This window comes from Stegodyphus dumicola, chromosome 12, assembly GCF_044657685.1.
Source record: "Stegodyphus dumicola isolate Sdum_Otavi_A_Nest chromosome 12, ASM4465768v1".
NCBI classification, from domain to species: Eukaryota; Metazoa; Arthropoda; class Arachnida; order Araneae; family Eresidae; genus Stegodyphus; species Stegodyphus dumicola.
The window spans coordinates 25979073-25998451 of NC_140779.1; the positions used below are offsets into that span (position 1 = coordinate 25979073).

General features: G+C 34.1%; 1 protein-coding gene across 1 annotated transcript in view; it reads right to left on the reverse strand.

Moving 5' to 3' along the window:
* LOC118200424 (uncharacterized) overlaps positions 1 to 19379 on the reverse strand; it is a 154476-nt gene that overhangs the window by 110557 nt on the left and 24540 nt on the right. The window contains exons 3-6 of the mRNA XM_085827375.1: positions 17779 to 17857; positions 17458 to 17570; positions 8950 to 9064; positions 862 to 1070 (exon numbers count right to left, since the gene is read on the reverse strand). Coding sequence (XP_085683501.1) covers positions 862 to 1070; positions 8950 to 9064; positions 17458 to 17570; positions 17779 to 17857 — 516 coding nt within the window. The remainder of the gene's footprint in view (positions 1 to 861; positions 1071 to 8949; positions 9065 to 17457; positions 17571 to 17778; positions 17858 to 19379) is intronic.

Consider the following 19379-nt stretch of genomic DNA (forward strand, 5'->3'; position numbering starts at 1 on the left):
GACTTCTCTGTAGGAAACTTCGTTAAAAATATAGCATAATGTTTATCTAAAAGTCGCTAGTTGTTTGTCAAACTATTGATCATATTGAATGATGTATTTTATAAAGTAGCATTTTTTTGAAAAATATTTTAAGAATGTCGGTTTAGTTTTCATGCGACGTCATCATTTTTGAATTCATATGTTATTAAACACATAACCAAAAATATTCATTAGTAAATTTTCATAGTTTTTTGGTTCTTTCCAAACCGTTCTTAACTCTTTCGCATCGAGAGACGACCAAATCTGTTTTCAACAAACATCGAAAACGCTCGTGTTTACGAATTTGTCTTGGAATAGTTTTCCTTTCCCTCTTGCTGCTCTTGGAGGTTTTTCTGCGGTTTCTTCCATTGTGTGCAGTTTCACCTTAGGGCCGGATTGCACCTGCGAACGTCAATAGCTTTCCGTATTTTTCCTTTATTTGCTTCAAAAGAATGATTGACATGTCTTTTAACAACTCGCGAAACCAATGAGCCATACACTAACGTGGAGGGGAAAGAACTAGGTAGAAAATAAACGAGGCGTTGGGGCGGTTTGCCATTGCCTGAATGAACGGGCGCTACGGGCGACTTCGATGCGAAAGAGTTAAAATCTTAACAATTACTAATTTCTTGAATATTCATTATTACAACATTAAAACGGTATCAAGAAATTGCTATCATTAATTTATAACTAACACAATAACTGATCAAAATATTGAACTTATCAAAAGATATTCAAGCTATCCATTTAACACAGAAAAGAGCATTTTGATTTTTCAAGACTAAATGTTTTTTAAATCTTTGGGACCCGCCTGTGGGGATATAAATGTCAATCAAATCTTACCAGTTACTACGACTTCGCAGACCTCTAATGAATCAGAATCCACTTTAATGCTACTAAAATTGGGAATGGAATCATCTGGAGGCGTGGGAGACGAAGGAAAGACACGAAGCCTTGAAAGATTTGCAAGCATTTTAAGAAATTTATTAGTAACACGTGATGAGCAATCAGACAATGCCCGTCGAAAACATCTTGAAACTGATTTCAGAGTTCTGGAATGAGAAAAAAACAGCTAATAAATTGAATTACATAAAATGCAACAAATGAAACAGAAATGCGTAAAGATACGTTGCGTTAGTTTTCAATAACAACAAAATTGCAAATTTCAGTGCAGATCATAAATGACGTCTTCAGGGAAATTCTTAAATACTAATTGAAAACTCAATGATAATTTCTAATAGCTAATTATTGTAATTTAACAAGAAACAAATGTAAATGCGATGCAGTACTTGCTCTAGTAATGGTTTGTAAACAAAAACTAAGTTGTGTATACACAAGTGTTACAACATTAGTTATTTAAAAAACATTTTAAATATCTCTATATCGAAAACATTGATTTTACAGATTTTAAGGCCCGTCGTAGAAAAGAGGCTTCAGAAAAGATGGAAAATAATCAAAAATTTGCCTCAACGTTTTCTGGCCGAAGAGCTTTTATAGTCATATTTCTAAGTCAAAGAAACAAATGATGAAAGCTAGTCTCGTACAACCTAATAGCAGAACTTCTGCATTAAAAAACTAATGACTTGTTAAAATTCTGCAATTTAAGAAGCAGCGGTAGATTTACTACAGTTCTGATATGGCAAAGAACACAAGAGCTATCTGCCTAAAGAGAGTGGCCTTCGTGGAGCACGTTTTAAGAAAAACTGGCTGCATTCACATTCTATATGGGGGAAACCATGGAAACCAATCATGTAGCCAGGCTGTTCGCCTATGTCGAAATTCAAGCATTCAATAGCCTTGATCAATTAAACCGGCCATTGGTAGAGTTTCAAGCCTATCATGAATTGTGAAGCAGAAGTGAAATTCGTAGCGAGATACTGTATTGTCGTATTCGACCCTCCATGCAATTTTTTGCCCCTTGAGAGTGTACTTCCATAAATGGTTAGTGCAGATGTGCGATCCCACTTTTGTCCATGGAGATGTTTTGGTGCTCATTGCACTTGTTTCTGCCTGCCTGTCTGTCTGCTGCAATTCTGTTTCAAGTATCCACGGCTGTTTGCTAAGGGATGTTTTCGCATAGGACAGTGAAACATATATCTGCATCAGACAATCATCGCAATATCGTTCGCTTTATTCGGAGCTTCGAAAACTCGACGTTTCTCGCGATGTGTCTAGTTGTAGATTATGGTTCACACACGGTGTGACCTTGTATGCACAGATTAATGCGCTCTGATGTCTGCCTCTTCACTCTGGACTCGGTAAAGCTCTGCATATTTCCCCATTTCTCTCCTCGGTCAGTTACCTGCAAATTCGACCAGCAATATTAGCATGACCTTGCATTTACTGCTCAAAACCTCTGTTGAAACAATTAGGTGTACAAAGGCTTAATATGAAGTGCTTTGTGAACTTGTTCGTTTGCTGATACTGTGTATGACGATGTGTTAGAATATTATCTTTGTTCAACAGACTCAGAAACATTATATTTATTCGCGTATTATAGTTGTGACAATGCCGAAATTTATGTTGTTCTATTACTTATATCCCGCGTACCATTGTTCTAATTGGCTTGCAAATGTAAGTTGCGTATTTTGTATATGCACACACTCACAGACATTTTCATGCCAATGCGTTTGCAAATTCCTGGTGCGACAGTTCCCCTCTCAGGCAATGTAGAATATTACATTCGGGGGCAAAATTAAAAGAATATGCCCAGTATGTCGAATTTATGAAAGCTAATAGACATATTTTAATGTAATTTAGTATTAAAATACATTTATAACAGAGAAAGAGCAGAACTATACAAAATTCATTTTTCCGTGCATGATTATCAGTAAAGTTCATAATGCAGGGATGTCGAAAATCCACGTTGTCATATCAAACTGAAAATGGTTCTAATATGGGGTTATGGTCCCCTCTTACAGCCAGATAGTTCTCGCAGCGTGACGGGATGCAGTTGAGGAATCTCTAGGGTAGTCAATCCCACTCCTGCAGGAAAGCAGTTTTAAACTCCTAGATGGTTCTCGGAGGGAGATAAAGAAATAAAATTGCCATCCTAAAAGCAACCCAGACATGGTGTATAAGGTTATGTCAGAATATCTGGCTTACCAGTGCATGCGGCAAATATCCTCACTTTCCTGATAATCGTCGATCAGCTTAACCCTAAGAGGACGAGCGTTGTCGTCCATTAATGGAACCCAGAACCAACTGCGTCTCTAAAAAGTCGAACATAGGTCTCTAAGATCTCGTCTTTATACCTTATAACTGTCATGGAGCCTTTGTCAAACACATGTAGGGTGCATGGCTGACCAACATAATGCCTGCTCAAACCATTACTCTTCTACAACCGTAATGAACCTTTTCCCTGATGACGGAGAGATGGTATCGCATTCCAGGCACTTTCAGATACGGGTACGCCGAGAATCAATGTTCAGGCTGAATCTCGAGTCATCTGTAAAAAATACTGTGCTATGGTCCAACGCGATTTTGTCTGCACTATATTAAAAGCTGTCTCTTATGTGCTACGTAAGACGATAACAAACAGCGGGTCTTCTGGCATACAACCCTATCTCATGTAGCCTTCGGACAATCGTAGAGCGTGAATCTTGGGTTCCAATGGCAGCATACAGCTGATGTGACAACGGTCCTCATTCGTCGTTGTGGATCTTGGTCGACTTTGTCTATGTCTTCTCGATATGAATCCAGTGTCTCGAAACTGTTCCCACAAACTAAAGATGAGTAGGAGAGTTACGCTGAGTTCTGTAGCCAGCTGAGCATGTGACTGGCCTGCCTCTAATCTATCGATAATTCTTCATCTCATTCCGTCATGTACACGTTCGTGGTTACTCACTTTATAAAATTTACCTAACTCTTGTGAGAAACACGGCGAGCGTCATAAAGGACTAAGAGCACTCAAATTGCCAAAAGCCCCTTGCGCGCTTGTACCCCTCCATATTCGCAACTTCACAGACTCGCAGAAGTACACTTACGTAATCGAACCTGAATACCTGAAAAATTCTTCGGTGGCATAATTAGTACCTTTGATTCAATACTTTTCATAAAAATGGACATAATTCGCATAATCTTCTAATTTTGCCCACGAGTGTAATAGAAATTTTGATAAAGTAGCAATATCAACTATTCATATTGGTCACTGTAAGGATATTATTGCATGATGCATGCATGCATAGTAATTAACTCTTTACTTGACAATCCAGAATTCTTTTCTAGAAACTTTGCTGTGCTGAAAGGAACCAAATGACTTTCTGTCCAGTAAGAGAACGTATGTGGAATGAATGTTATTGGTGAACGTCACGGTCTGGTACCGGAAGTGGTCTTGAACAGCGGTTTAGGAGAGAAAAGCCTTGGAGATTAGTAAATCAAGAAGAGAGATAACATGAAGTGATGCGCCGAGATTGAATTGTCTCTCCCTTCTGACTGATTGATTGTTTTATGTTGGGCCTCCTACAGAGGCCAATAAAATTACCTCTAACATCTGACAATCCAAATATAAATTTCGCGTCTCTCTTTTCTTCTTGTCTGTATGTCTATCTGTCCCTGGAGTCTACCTGATGCTCAGGTTTAGATTCCAGTTAAAGTGCAGATAGATAGCCATTAGGTAATATAATTCATTGCGGCGAAGGTTTAGTGCTCTTGAATTTCAGATAAATCGATAAAGATTAACGAATGCTTTTTGAATATTATATTCGAATATTTATGAAAATATTACGGTAATCCCGGGAAAAAAGAGAACCTTAAGAATCAAGCTTTCAGATGATGTCAGTGACAATGAGTGAATGAAAACTTGCATAAAGAAACTGTATAACATTAATTGTAATATATACTGTGGTATTATAATAACTTTCTATTGCTAGATTTGCGGTAAGGTACAAAACTGTGGCATCCACTAAAATTCTATACAACATCTGTTCATCTCCATTTGGTCAATTCAATAAAGCGAACATTGCAATGAATTTTCTATGATTCATTGCAAGGATGGTTTTTCCTTGTGTAAGCTGCAAACTTTAAATTACAAAGTAATTCTTATACGGAATTCTCGAAATTTCTCCTAAGAGGTGGAGAAAAATTATGTCACTTAAAAAAAGTGAATGTAAGAATGGGGTAAAAGCAGCGAATTTTAATGTGTTCTACACACATGTGGTCAGTTAGGCATAGAATTTCCCACGTTGTGAAACTCACAGCACGTAACGGACATTCCAAAACTTTTTCTCCTAGCCACGCCTTAATGCCGCATGGTCAGACTCGCATATTCCCTTGCGCTGCGAGCATAAAAGAAGCCTCCGCATCGGACAGTAGACAGACTTTCACTTCTGGTGAAAACTGTTAGGTTAGTGAAAACGTGTTTTCGGAAATACCTGAGACGAGAATGTATTATTGATGGTTCTTTAATGATTTTGATTATAAATAATTTCTCGTGTGTATACTAGTCAAGCAGTAAAAGTTTCACGCCTTTAAATTCGCAGTCGGGATTTTTGTGACAGTCTATGATATTGCAGACGAGCAATGGCAGCGATATGGATTGTGGGTTGTGGGTCTCGCTAACTTTATGGAGATAGTGAAAAGGGTTTTAAATATGACAGTTCCAGCCTTTCAACAGAGGCGTTTCATGAAAATCCTGTAGTTGATGACAGTACCCGTGCTTTCAGATAGCAGCTAGAAGTCCGCAGCTAGGAGTTTGGTCGCAAAAGAAGAAATTCGACATTGAAGGCACGCGACTGCCAAAAGGATCGCTAGATCATTATCAGCTTAAGTCTGGAGGAGCAACAACGAAAATTCCTGTAGTGAAGTGTGGTGTCTGTGCTACAGAAGAAGACGGCTCACGTGGGCACTTCTTGTTAATCTTCATAATCTTTAGGCTTTATTAATTAAGGGAACTTAAAAGGTAAAACTATTTTAAAGGAACAGAGTTTAAAATTTGGGCTTGAAATTGTATATGAATCAATCTGCAAAATTTGTTTAAGAGAAATTTATATCTACTAGACGTATTGAACTGTAATTTAGTAATTGAAAAGATTTTTGTCTTGGTATAAACCCAGAAGTAAGAAAAGAACAATTCAGCTCTGTAATTCTTAGTTAAGGTTATGAAGAAGAAAAGGTTAAGACTGTTCTTGACAATTACTGAGAAGAAAAGAGGGAGAGATGGAAGAAAGGGAGAAAAGGAGAGACAGAGAAGAGAGAGAGGAAAGAAGAGACGCTTTGATCTAGAATGGTTAACAAATACAAACACGATGAGCATTACAGAATCCACTCCCAATCTATCAGACAATCCTTTTCAGCAAATGAAAAGAATCATGCCGATAGCTTGAATTTTGCTCTTTTTCAGTGCTAATTCAAATCAGGTGTATGTAAAGAAGGAAAGCTTTCATAGACATAACATGAACCAATTTGACTACTGCTCCACTGTATCCCGGAGGGAAAAATTCTCGGCACCAGGTCTCGTCACCAAATCGCCTAATGTATAGGAAATTGAATATACGGTACAAAATCAAAGAACTTATAAGATTTGTTCTTTGACAAAACTTTTCGGGATAATAAAAACTCAGATTTTCGTACATTTTATACTCAAAATAAACAATCTATTCAGTAATCTATTTAAACAGATCACTGATTTGATTTACATCGATACGGCGGGGAAAAATGGTTTCTTTGAGCTCTTGAAAAAGTGACCTTCGACATCGATTCAACAACTGTTTTGTGCAAAAACTATTATGGCTGGATGAATAGCCCCTGTAATTTAAACGTTGAGTATTTTTTCCCTGTGGTCTGATGGAGCCACCCCTGTTGAGAAGCTTTCGTTCTTAGCATGCGTATTCTCTGGCCAATAAGAATGTATAGTTTTATCAAAAGCCGAATGGGCGACCCAACTTGTGGCTATTTTGCCAATGGAGGTAATAATAATTCGAAAATGACAGAAGAAACGCGAGAATATGTTAAAATTAAACGGGGTTTGTTGAATCGTTACCATTTAAATCCGGAAGCTCTAAGGCAAAAATTTGTAAGCCATACAAAAAAAGGTCAACGGATTGGTGGAAAGTTTTTGCGTTGAATTTCAGACGTAGCTTGATGGATGGCTAAGAAAAGAAGTTAATAGTTTTGTTGAGCTGAAAGAACTAATGGCTGTGGACTAGATTAAAAAAAAACTCGAGTGCTGAAGCCAAAGAGAAATACGTAAATGAATTTGGAAAAATTAAATCACCGCTCGTGTTAGCGGAGGAGCTAGATAACTTCGAAAATGTGAGGCAGGATTTGAAGATAAATGTATTAGTAAAAGATATTTTAAGGATGTGAAATCCAAAGAACGTAGAAGGTGAGATGAGAAAAATCAACGTTTCCTAAGAAATTATGGAATAACCCGCATAAGATGATCAGAACAAGGCAAAAGAATTTGAGAAGTGGGAGCCGCTCCGAAGTTTTGAGTGTAGATCATTTTCACTCTCGCGACTCTCATGTCTGCTATGGTGTGCTCCGATGTTTTTAGTACAGTTCTCCTTCATATTTGCCCCCACCCTCTCAGAACGGAGAAAAAACAGGAACAGAAATTGATCCTCTTAGCTTTAGACAGCAGCACAGAAAATTGCTTATAAGCCGTATTTATGTAAGGTGGTCATTAACCTGGAAAGAGTCGTTATTTCTATGTGATTCTGATACTCATATAGGCGGGATGACGTATTCCTATGTGCCATAAGAAACTTCAACCGGCGAAGTAATATATAAGTTTATTTAATCGTCAACATTTCACTCTCGCAAAACTTGTCAAGTACTGATATTCGGATTAATGTTCGTTGCATATTATCGTTCTTTACACCAAGAAAATGACTCAAGCTATAATTAGTCTCGAATATTATGCATTTACTAACATTTATGGATTAAGAGGGTTATGAATTAAGTTTATGGATGAAGAGAATTCAAGTGTATAATTTGTTTTACTAAGCTGGAATAACTGGAAGTGTTACAAAGAACCCGGTATTTTTTTTATCTAAGTGCTTGCATTCCTTTGATTTTGAAAGTGTAAGAGTCAAAATATATATTGTAAATGATATGATTAAACCTATTGTTAACATTAAAAGTTACGTATGAATAGATTAAATATATTCATCGTGGATAACATAAAATCACTCTGTTTGAAGAGTATTTCTTGTGCAGGTAATATGTCTAAGAATGAAGAGTTATTAATGTAAAATTTAACATACTAAGTGTGTAGGAATGCAAATTAGGAAAGTTCAGTTTGAATAAAACTGTGCATTGGCTGTTATTATATTATTATAGAACATCTTTTTCATATAGACTGCAATAAAAAATGCTAAGCCTTCTACTATTTATATATATAATTATTATATATATAAATAGTAGAAGTTATATTTGATCTAACTTCCCCCGGAGAATTTTCACCAGAAATCCCCTATGCTTTAATTAATTTATACAGGAAACTACCTGGCAAAGCATTTCCAACCATCTTGTTTAAGATATAGCAAAGGGCACGTGAAATGACAGAAATATTACTGGAAACCTATCGGTCCATTCTAGAAACCACTTACTCGATGGCGATACAGATGTGCACTTACGAAATATGCTCACCGAGATTCGAATACCGATCCGAACTAAAAGCGTTCAGCGACTTTATCACTCTGCCGAGGACCAATATTGTCGAGGAGCAATCATATATTAACTAGTGATTTTACTCAAAAAGCCATGAGTAATGGTAAAATGTGGGTGCACACTTGAAATTAACGAATGTGCGCGAATGTATAGGAAACGAGCTCTAGTTATTCAGTGACAAAACCTTTGTTGAACAGTGACCACTATAATTTAAGATAAAACCACACGAATACTTTTCTTTTCCCTATTACTATGCAATAAAATTCCGTAATGAAATGAATAAAATATGTAAGAAATAATAGTAAACAAAATATCTACCTCTCATCAACATCTGTCGCGGAGCTATGAAATACTGACACAACTTCAATCATTTGTTTTGCACAATTTCTTGTGCGCGTAGAGTCAAGGTTTTCCATGCAATTTTGATCAACTCCTAAAAAATAAAACAAAACTACTGTTAAATAACTTTCAAGAAATTTTTATCACAACTTTTAAATATTTGTACATAACTCATTTCATTAAAATTATTATTCTTTAAATGAATGTATAAATATTAATGACGTTTCAGCGATATTCTAGATAAGGTGAGTAAATTTAATTTTTATAACATAAACAAAGTGTCTATGATGTTTTATTTTCTTACTCAACGGCCAACGCCTGATTATTTTACACATGCAAATTATTTAACTTTTGAACTGCTACAGCTTTTAATCTCAAAACTTTAATTGATCCACGATGAATCCTTTAAAGTTGATGAAATCACAGAGCTAGAGAGATTTAACACTAAGCCTTCGGTTTTCTGACAAATCATACAAGAGCACGCCTGAAACTCCCTGCGGTAGGAATTGCATGGGAATTAGAATGGGAGAGCTAAAATGTAGAGAGTAAATTCAACTTTAAAGTTGCATATACATTTTAAGACTTGGAGAAAAGACTAAACAATAATACAAAAAAGAGAGAGAAATTTGAAAGGTTTCAGATTTTACATTACGTCCAAAGGGGGGGGGTATTTTACATTTTGTCTGTTACTTTTATTTATTATTTATTAAATATCACGTTTTATTTATTAAAATTCAGTTCAAGAGCAATATCGCAAAATAGTTTTAAATTGAGCATATCCTTAGAATTTTCCATATAGAGTCTCGCGCGCTGGAAATAAAAATGTTTTTCTGTACAACGTTGCCATTGCTCTCTTGGAAATTCTCGAGTTTGTTAATAAAAAAATCGTTTAAAGTTTTACAAAATAGGAAATCGATAATAAAACAAATACCAAATTTCTAATTTGAGCTTCCACATGCCCATATTCGCAGCAGGATTACGTCATTCAAAATTCTATGGACCGTTGTTTTATCACAATGCGAGAAATATACATACTAGAATAGAAGAGAAACACGCCAATGTGACAATCAAAATCGTACATTTATTAAAACACTCACTTTTGAGTGTTTTAATAAATGTACGTGAAATACAAGGTTGTTTTCGCGATTTTGATTGTCACATTGGCGTGTTTCTCTTCTATTCTAGTTTGCGCTATCATCTGGCATTTTAGAGGAAATTTTACTTTATATCGTTTTACCACATGCACCACTTTGACTTTCGTTGCTTCTTTCCACGTGGCTATTGGTTTTTCAGAATTGGTTTGTGCTATCAACTGGCGTTTTCGAGGAAATTCTACTTTATATCGTTTCACCACGTGCACCATTTTGACTTTCGTTGCCTCTTTCCACGTGGCTATTGGTTTTTCAGAATTGGTTTGTGCTATCAACCGGCGCTTTCGAGGAAATTCTACTTTATATCGTTTCACCACGTGCACCACTTTGACTTTCGTTGCTTCTTTCCACGTGGCTATTGGTTTTTCAGAATTGGTTTGTGCTATCAACCGGCGTTTTCGAGGAAATTCTAATTTATATCGTTTCACCACGTGCACCACTTTGACTTTCGTTGCTTCTTTCCACGTGGCTATTGGCTTTTCAGATTTGAGTAAGTTTCTCTACTTTTGAATGTTTTGTCATATGTTTATGTAAATTGTCTTCATTAATTACTGGTGTTTTTCATGTTATAATATTTGCTTTTTTGGACTTTCGCGATTATATATTCTTTTGTTCACTTGTTTCTTGTTTGCACCCTTTTCACAATATCTCCAATGACAAGAACCGATTTTGTAAGTTACGACTTAAGCGTATGGTAGTGTTTTAATAAATGTACGCGAAATACAAGGTTGTTATTGCGATTTTGAAATATACATACATTTATGCATATTTTTCATTATTTAACTTTTTCAAATATAATGCAGGACTCTAACATTTAGTGGCAACAGTTTGAAAAGTGAAAGGGACACAAAGTATATAAAATTAGGTAAATAATCAGAAATAAAAAGTTCATATTTCGATAAGATGATGTTATCTGATAATGGCAAAGCAAAGGCCTATCTGCCTTAGGAGAGCGAGTGCCTCGATGAAGGATGTTCTAATGGAAACTGGCACGTATTCACATCACACATGCGAAAGTAACAAAAGTAAACCACATAGCCAGTTCGTTCGCCTGGGTTCATATTTCGGTCAAGCTACCAATATTCAGTGTTTTTAACCACTCGACCACTGATGAGGCTAAAGTTTCAAGGATAAGAAGCTTATATTGTTGTAGGACCTAGTTTTTTTGACCAATATAAAATGCAACTAGATCTACCTAAGTGTTAATCCTTGCGAATTCTCGCACAGGTTTGAAGATGTACACAACCAGGGAAAGGGTGTAAAAGACCCTTTACACAATACAATTTACAGACGGCATGGACTTACATGCTTATAAACATCGACCACTTTCAGGGAGAATTTAAAAGGTACGTAATACTAAATTTAAAGATAAGAGTAGTACAAGACAACGCCATTCAATTTAATCAAACAGGTTGGCACATGACCTATACTGGCAGGAAATGAACTAAGCGGCATGAATGGGTAGCGGATATTTAAGATTAACAGCTGGAAAAAACTAACTACGCGGGCTCATGTATCGAAATAACGCTCTCTGACTAAGATTCTTGCTGCAATAGTTTAAATATTCTCACTCAGCCTAACTCATTTACATTCTGTTGAGAAAACCCGAGGGGAATAAGAGAAAACAGAAAAGGTTCATAAATTAAATAACTATTAGTAAAAATAAATAAAATCCTACGCTGTTTTTTTTAAAAATCCTCTCCATGTTTTGTTTCAATACTATGAATTAACTAATAAGTTACTTAATAATTTAAATATTTAATACTCCTGATTTTATGCGTATGAGTAATTTATCCGTGTTTGGGATATTCGTGCCTGGTCCGTAAGTAGTTTCAAATTATCAGGAATGAAAGTGATATTTGAAGATGAAGTAAATTTATTTGAAGATTGAGATGACTATTTGAAGATGAAGTAAAGAGTTTACATTAATTCATGACTGGAGAAAAATTTAGTTTAGCGAAGAAGAAGGTTCCATAAATAAAAAAGTTACAACATCAAGCAATATCGAAATCATTTTGCATGCTAAGGATTTTAGAAATGTAGGAGAAAACTTAAAAGAGTAATCTCAAAAAGACAATATGACTTGAAAATATCTCACACCAAGATATTATGGATACAGTATTAAAGAGTGAAAACAATGAAGGCGAAAGTAGAATTAAATATCAGAAAGAACGAGATACAATAATATTGTTACGTTTTTATTCTTACGTACGGTATGAGTTCGTGGATTTGGAGTGAATAATGACGACTTTTGATGAAGTATCGAAACACAATTTATTAGGCAGTATTACTCAAGACAGCTCCAATAACACGTTTACAGTGGCCGAAAAACTACCATAAACACGCTAAAACAATCAGACACATCCTTTAGGCTATAATGGTGAAGACAGCTTCACGGCAAAGCACCAGAGTATAGCTCCCGACTCTACTCAGTCGTTCTTGGAACTCTACGTACTATCCACGCTACAACTCACAATACACTAGAGTACAACTCCCGTCTCATTTCGGTCGTTCTCGGAGCTCAATGCGCTCTAAGATAAAACTCGACAATGCACCAACTCGAAATACTCGAAAAGATTCTCTCGACGCACTCAATGACCATCTCAGCACTAGACTTCGAGACACTCGCTCACTGACTCAACTAGCCACTCACTGACTGACTATCAGCTCGCTAGACGAGACACTCACTGTCTGACTCTGCGCGTAACAGCAGCTTTTGGCATGCGCTCAAGAACATTTTGGGGTAAACCTGCAAGAATTCGTTCCAGAAGGTTCTTCATCCGTCTATGGCATACCGCCAATTTTGTCGCCAAATGGGCGATTTCTCGCCAAATGTGGTAACTCTAAATCTGCTTTGCAGGGAAGCTATCTTACCGCGCCTGGACATTTCGTAACAATATTTCTGATATTAATCAGTATTAAAATCAGAAAAAACGAGATACAATGCGTCACAGATATAGAGAAATTTCATATTGATCAAAAACTGAATTCATATTTTAATAAGAAACGGAAGGAAAAAATTCGTTTTCTCTCAGAAAAACTGCAGACTTAAGTAAGTTTTAGCATTATTTAATTAAACTCTATGATATGTCATTCTTTTAAAACCTCTGAAAATTTAATTTTTTACAGGATGTTATCTCTGCAATCCTTTTCAACAAAGTATGAAATGACAAGACAATCAAGTGATTAGCAAATAATGTTACCGACGAAGAACAAATCCTAAATTTTGCCGAATCCTTATTCTGAAAGGTTTTTTGAATCTCGAAAATTTAGAATCTCGCGAATCTTTCCCATAGGAATAACAATACGAAAAATGTTAGTTAATATTAAAAATATTTAATGAAAACAAAATTTGCGTTTCATGCAAGTTTTAAAAGTGTATATAAATTTAAAATCTTCAAAAAAAATTTAGTAAGTGAAAGGCGAATTAAAACTCTTGGATTTTGAAGTTTATTTTTTCAACATAATTCGACATTTAAATTTATTACACTGCCCCAGAAACTTATAAAATCAAAGGAAATGGTAGAAAAAGAGGATCATAAAAAAAACCTAACATATATAAGAATATTGGAAGCAGTAGTTATCCAGCACATGTTGCATTCTCACCCGATTATGTAAGACTTAATACACTTATTTAGGTTGTAGAGACACTGCGTTATTTTGAAGCAGGAGATGTGAAAAATGTGCGATACCCTACCCGGAACTCGAACCTAGACATCTCGAATACCCGCCGAGTATGCTACCGTTACACCACGAAGGTATACTGGAAAGAGGGAGAAAACCTTATACACTTCTCCTTTTAAAGAGGAATTAGGGGATCCAATCGGCAAGTTCTGATGGGGACAATTTATTGTCCACCACCTTTCAGTTCTGGCGCCACTGCAGAGACATAAGTTTTTTTTGAAGCAGGATATGTGAAAAATGTGCAGTGGCATCGCCGGAACTCGATCCTGATCTTCTCGAATACCTGCCGAATATGCTACGGTCACGCCACAAAGGCTTGCTGGAAGGAGGGAGAAAATACTTTATAGGGTATTTTATTTGCGATACTACACATCCTTTTTAATTATTTGAAAATTTTTGTTATTTCTTTAAAAAATGAGCATATATCTATACAGGATGCCAAGTATCCCGGCAACGTCGTAACGACGTTGCAAACTCGTCGCAAATGTCGTTGCAAAAACGTTGCAATATGTCGTTTTTAAGACTCCCAGATGTCCGCGAAACTCCACCTGTTTTGCAACTGTTGCAAAGACGTCTTTATTACGTCTTTGCAGATGAGGTTTATGTAGAATAGACGTCGTTATTGCGTCTTTCTCAGGTTATATTTTGGTTGTGAAAGCATCCTATCACGACGTCTTAACGACGCCTACATGTTCGCAGAATTCGACCTTTTTGCAACAGTTGTGAAAACATCGTTATAATGTCCTTGTGCTACATAATGATTTGTGCAGAAAAATAAGCTTAATAATTAATGTATTTTTCTTCTTTTTTAAAAGTTTGTATTCGTTGTATTTTTCTTTTTAAGTAAGTTGTATTTTTCTTTTTAAGTATTGTAAGTTTAAATATTTTATCATTTCCTGAAAACAAGAAGATAATACAAATTTTCCTCTTTAGACTAAATATGCAGAATTAATAATAGCCTTAATTATTTTCAGTACTTTAAACTATAATTTTTAAATAACTTAAATAAAGTTACGATTTAGAATTTAAGTGGTTTAAAAATATAGTTTATTAAAAAGTATAGATTATTTAAGATTTCATCATTTTTTTTTCTTAATCATTTAGTATGTAAGTGAGAGTAATTATGTGTGTGTGTGTGTGATTATGGCAAAGTCTCGAGGGCTATCTGCCTAAGAGGAGGGATGTCTCCGTGGAGGACTTTCTAAGGGAGACTAGCTCGTATACACGTTACACATGGGGTAAACCACGAAAACGCCCATGCAGCCAGCCCGTTCGCGGGATTCGAGCCTCGGACCGAACTACCAGTGTTCAGCGACTTTACCGCTCGGCCGCTGGTGGGCGAGAGTAATTATGAAAGTCGTTATTATAAATATATATAACAATAATGGTAGGTTTTAAGTAAATAAAACTCAATCAGACATAAATAAAAGTAAAGCTATATATGTGGGTAAAAAAAAAGAGCGTTTCTCATTATAATAGCCTTATCACATTTATTCCTGTTAAATCTCAGAGACAATGAAAATTGCCCCTGTCATGATAAATTAGGAAGCGTAAGGTAACATAATCAGTAATGTACCTGAACTCAAGTATAAATTTATTCGCATTTCATAATAAAAAATGTAACCATTAACATCTATATCTGCAAGATATGCAAATGAAAGAGTGCATAATGTAGTTAATAAATTTGATCAAAAATATTTCATACAAATATGTACCTAAATCTAATAACCAAAAAACTTCCCATATTCATATATAAAATAAAATAATAACCTAACAAACAACACACATGATAGCACTATTTAAGAAAATACATGAACTAGCAGTGTTTGAAAGTATAAATAGCAGAAGGAAGGTAACAAAACTGAAATTTCCAATTAATAAAACATTATTTGCGTTTTTTAAATAGTAAGCCATTAAAAGTTCAATAATTATGGTTGCAATATTTACTAGTAATGCTGATGTGTTTCTTAACGCTATTTCTTTCAATAAATGTATTTACTTATTTTTATTTTCTACATTTTAGAATAGTGGTAGATTACAATGACCCTTTCATTCACATTTTACAATCAATAACTTTACTTTTGATACCGTACAGAAATAATTTAAATAATATAGTATACGATAATAAGCTACGTATATTAGGAGTAAGCTTTTCGTTAAATAGCACATGATGAAACTTTTTGTTACTGTTTATTACGAATTTCCTAGTTATTACATGCACATAAAATGTAGGCGAAAAAAATAGAATATACTTAAGTTTAATAAAGAATAACACCTAATTTCCAACATTCATTCATTGAGATAACCTAATAGACATACATAACAGCAATATTAAAAAAAAAAAAAAAAAAAAAAAAAAAAAAAACGCGAATTACACATTATTTGGAAGAATAGATAATAAACGACAAATAATAAAACTGAATTTGCAATCAATAAAAAATATTTAGTGCTTTTTAATATTACACAATTAAATATCGCATAATTATACTAGGATTAAACCAAGCATTTTTGAATGCATGAAGATGGACAAAAACGTAAAAACATAACAAACAGTTCATCAGAATTTTTAAAGGTAATGAATTTCGTATTTTCGTTTACAATTTCTTTAATTTTGATGTCAACATTTATTAGTAATTTATCAAAGCCATTAATTTTGTCGTTTTCCATGAAAAGTGTTGATATTTCTTTCTCCTTTTCCATTAATTTTTCCGTTCTGCTTCTGATTGTCGGTGAGGTTTCCGTCAGACATATTGGACAGCCGTTAAATATGCATGTATATGCATCGTTTTTGAAAATTGGACGTTTTATCGGAATTCTTAAATACGCCCCATTTTTATCCGTGAATACATCTTCACGCACAATCATATCTTCGCGAAAATTGTACTTTTTGCTCTGCATGTGGTAAAATGTTTCATATTATGTCAGCATATTAATTCAAATAAATTCGTCTTTACTTGAAAAATAATAACTAAAGTCATATTTCAGCAATGAAATAATTGCTAACATGTGATTTGCATTGATTTCGGAAATGTGATTTTTTTAAAATATATAAAACGCATAACTTAATAACTTACTTTATAGATAAGTTGCATTTTTTAAATATTTTGCTATAATATTTATAAAAAATATTTTAAGTATTAATTTTTTTAGCAAAATTTTAAACAATAATTTAGCACGTATTTTTAGTACTAATTAAATTTAATAAATCAAAAGTATTTATATTAAATATTTCATTTGATGAATCTACCTTAGATTAATATATTTAGATGAAATAAAGTAATAAAACATTCCAAATAAATATTATGCGGATTTCAGGTTCTTGAAAGGGCAGATTTAGTCTCTTTTCATTCTAAAAGTAACGCTGATGAACTATGGAAAAGGTGCTAAAACAATCACGTCTAAAAGCGGTCACATCATGACGTTTCAGCGACGTCGACAAATTGCCAAGTTGCAACGGCAAATATTTTGCGTCTTCGCTACGCTGTAAAGACGTCATAAAAGTTAGCACGACCACTTTGCAACCTCTCGGATCAGTTTGCAACGTCTTTGTTACGTCATGTGAAGCTGTTTAAATAAATAATATTTAAGTAATCCATTGAATAACAGCAAATGTCCACTTGTTATTAATGTGAATATTCTTCTGAAAACATACCTGGAAACGTCTTTGCCATGTCTATTATCTGGTCATAAAGTACAGCAAAATTATCCCATTTTGTAAAAGTGCACTTAGGAGTATACTGTTTCACACATCTTAATAACTCATACCTGAAAATACAACTCATTTAAAGGTTCAAGTAATTTCTACATCGAAATATAAATGCTTAGAAACCACGAGCAGAAAAGAACTAAATATTATCTTGAAGTATCTCATAGTTAAAAAAACGGGAGCTCTCAATAGTTTCTTTTTAGGGGGGGGAGAAGAAGGGAATATTGCTTGTGATATATTTAATAACAATAAAAAATGTCAACATACACTTTTCGGCCTGATATTGTCAAACATCTCTCCAAATATTGAAGAATTAGCTGAATATCAGAGTCCGTGCAATGTTCTTCTAGAATAGAAAGAAAATATAGACAGCAATTTTACATGCTTTCAGCATGTTTTCAGCGATCATTTATTTTCAAACATAAAAGCCAAAAATAAATAAATACTGTTAACAAAGTGCAGGATATTTATTGAAGAATGTGAAATTTAATATAAGAATTAAGAGATAAACAAGTCTGATCTTAAGTAATAGTTCAGCTAGCTAGTATTTCAGTAGAGCAAAGCATACGACAGCTACCTGCCTAAGGGAAGGATGCTTTCGTGCAAGACTTTTTAAGAGAAACTAGCCCGTATTCACGTTACACGTAAGAAAAATCATGAATACCAAGAGTGCAACTATCTCGTTCGTCTGGCATCGAATTCCCAGTATTCAAGGGTCTTACAGACGATATAACTTATATTTTTAGTACACACATTTTCACAAGGCAGCTTCACAGCACAAGTGGCTTAACTTCATCTGAAACTATTTTGGAAAAAGCATATTCATTAAAAGTAAAGCAGTAAAAATTCCAAAATATTTTTATTGGCCTTATGTGTGACAATAGACACTCGCACTTATGAGCTGTTTCTATTATGTAATACTAAAGTTGACTGAGCTCGAACTAAATTAATACTAACTTATCTCAAGCTCAAATATAATACTGCACATATACCATCAGCTTCCTCAGCAGCATTATTATATGAGTAACTTTGTGAGAGAACAGTAGATTAAGATAATATTTAGAACACGAACGACACAAAGGAGTCTTTTATTTTGGGATTACATTAAGGGGACAGTGGACGTTCAAATACTTTTTTTAATTATTGTGATAGAGATATAAAACTTTGCATGCATATATACTTTACTTTAGTTATATCAAATATCTTTGAAAATATTTTTGGCTTATTGTAATTTAATTTTTTTTTAAAATTTCGTTTTAATTTTAATTTTTTTTTCAAAATGCTCCATGCGACTTAATTTTTTTCTGTTTCTTGTAATTTTTGCTTTATTTTTTATTGAAAAGGCAATACAAACACAACTTAGTATCAAATAGTGAATTGCATAAAATCTTAGTTTTTAATTAATATTTCTTTCACATGTACCTGAATTTTGGACAAAATTTTCCACTTTAATACACTTTAATTGAACTTTTGTCCTCTTAATGAATTTGCATTCAAAAATGCATACTAACTTTTGTTACATGTATAAATGGGAATCTAAGTTACAAATTACAATCATTTTGAACATAAACTAAAGTGCATGGAGATGACTAAACTAACTAAAGTGCATCTTGTTAAAGATGTAATAATCACGAAAATTTCATTATAAGAAAAATGCATTTTAAGAATATTTTTACGCTTACCTTTAATATTTACTTCTCAGTTTGTCCTAATACATGATTTGATTTAATATAAAATATTTTAACATTATTTTACGTATGCATAAATAATTTTTCTAGTAATAAAATCGTAGAATGGTAAGAAATACTTAATATTATTTTAGAAATTTTCTCGAACACTTTCAGCAAATTCAACTAAATACTTTTTTT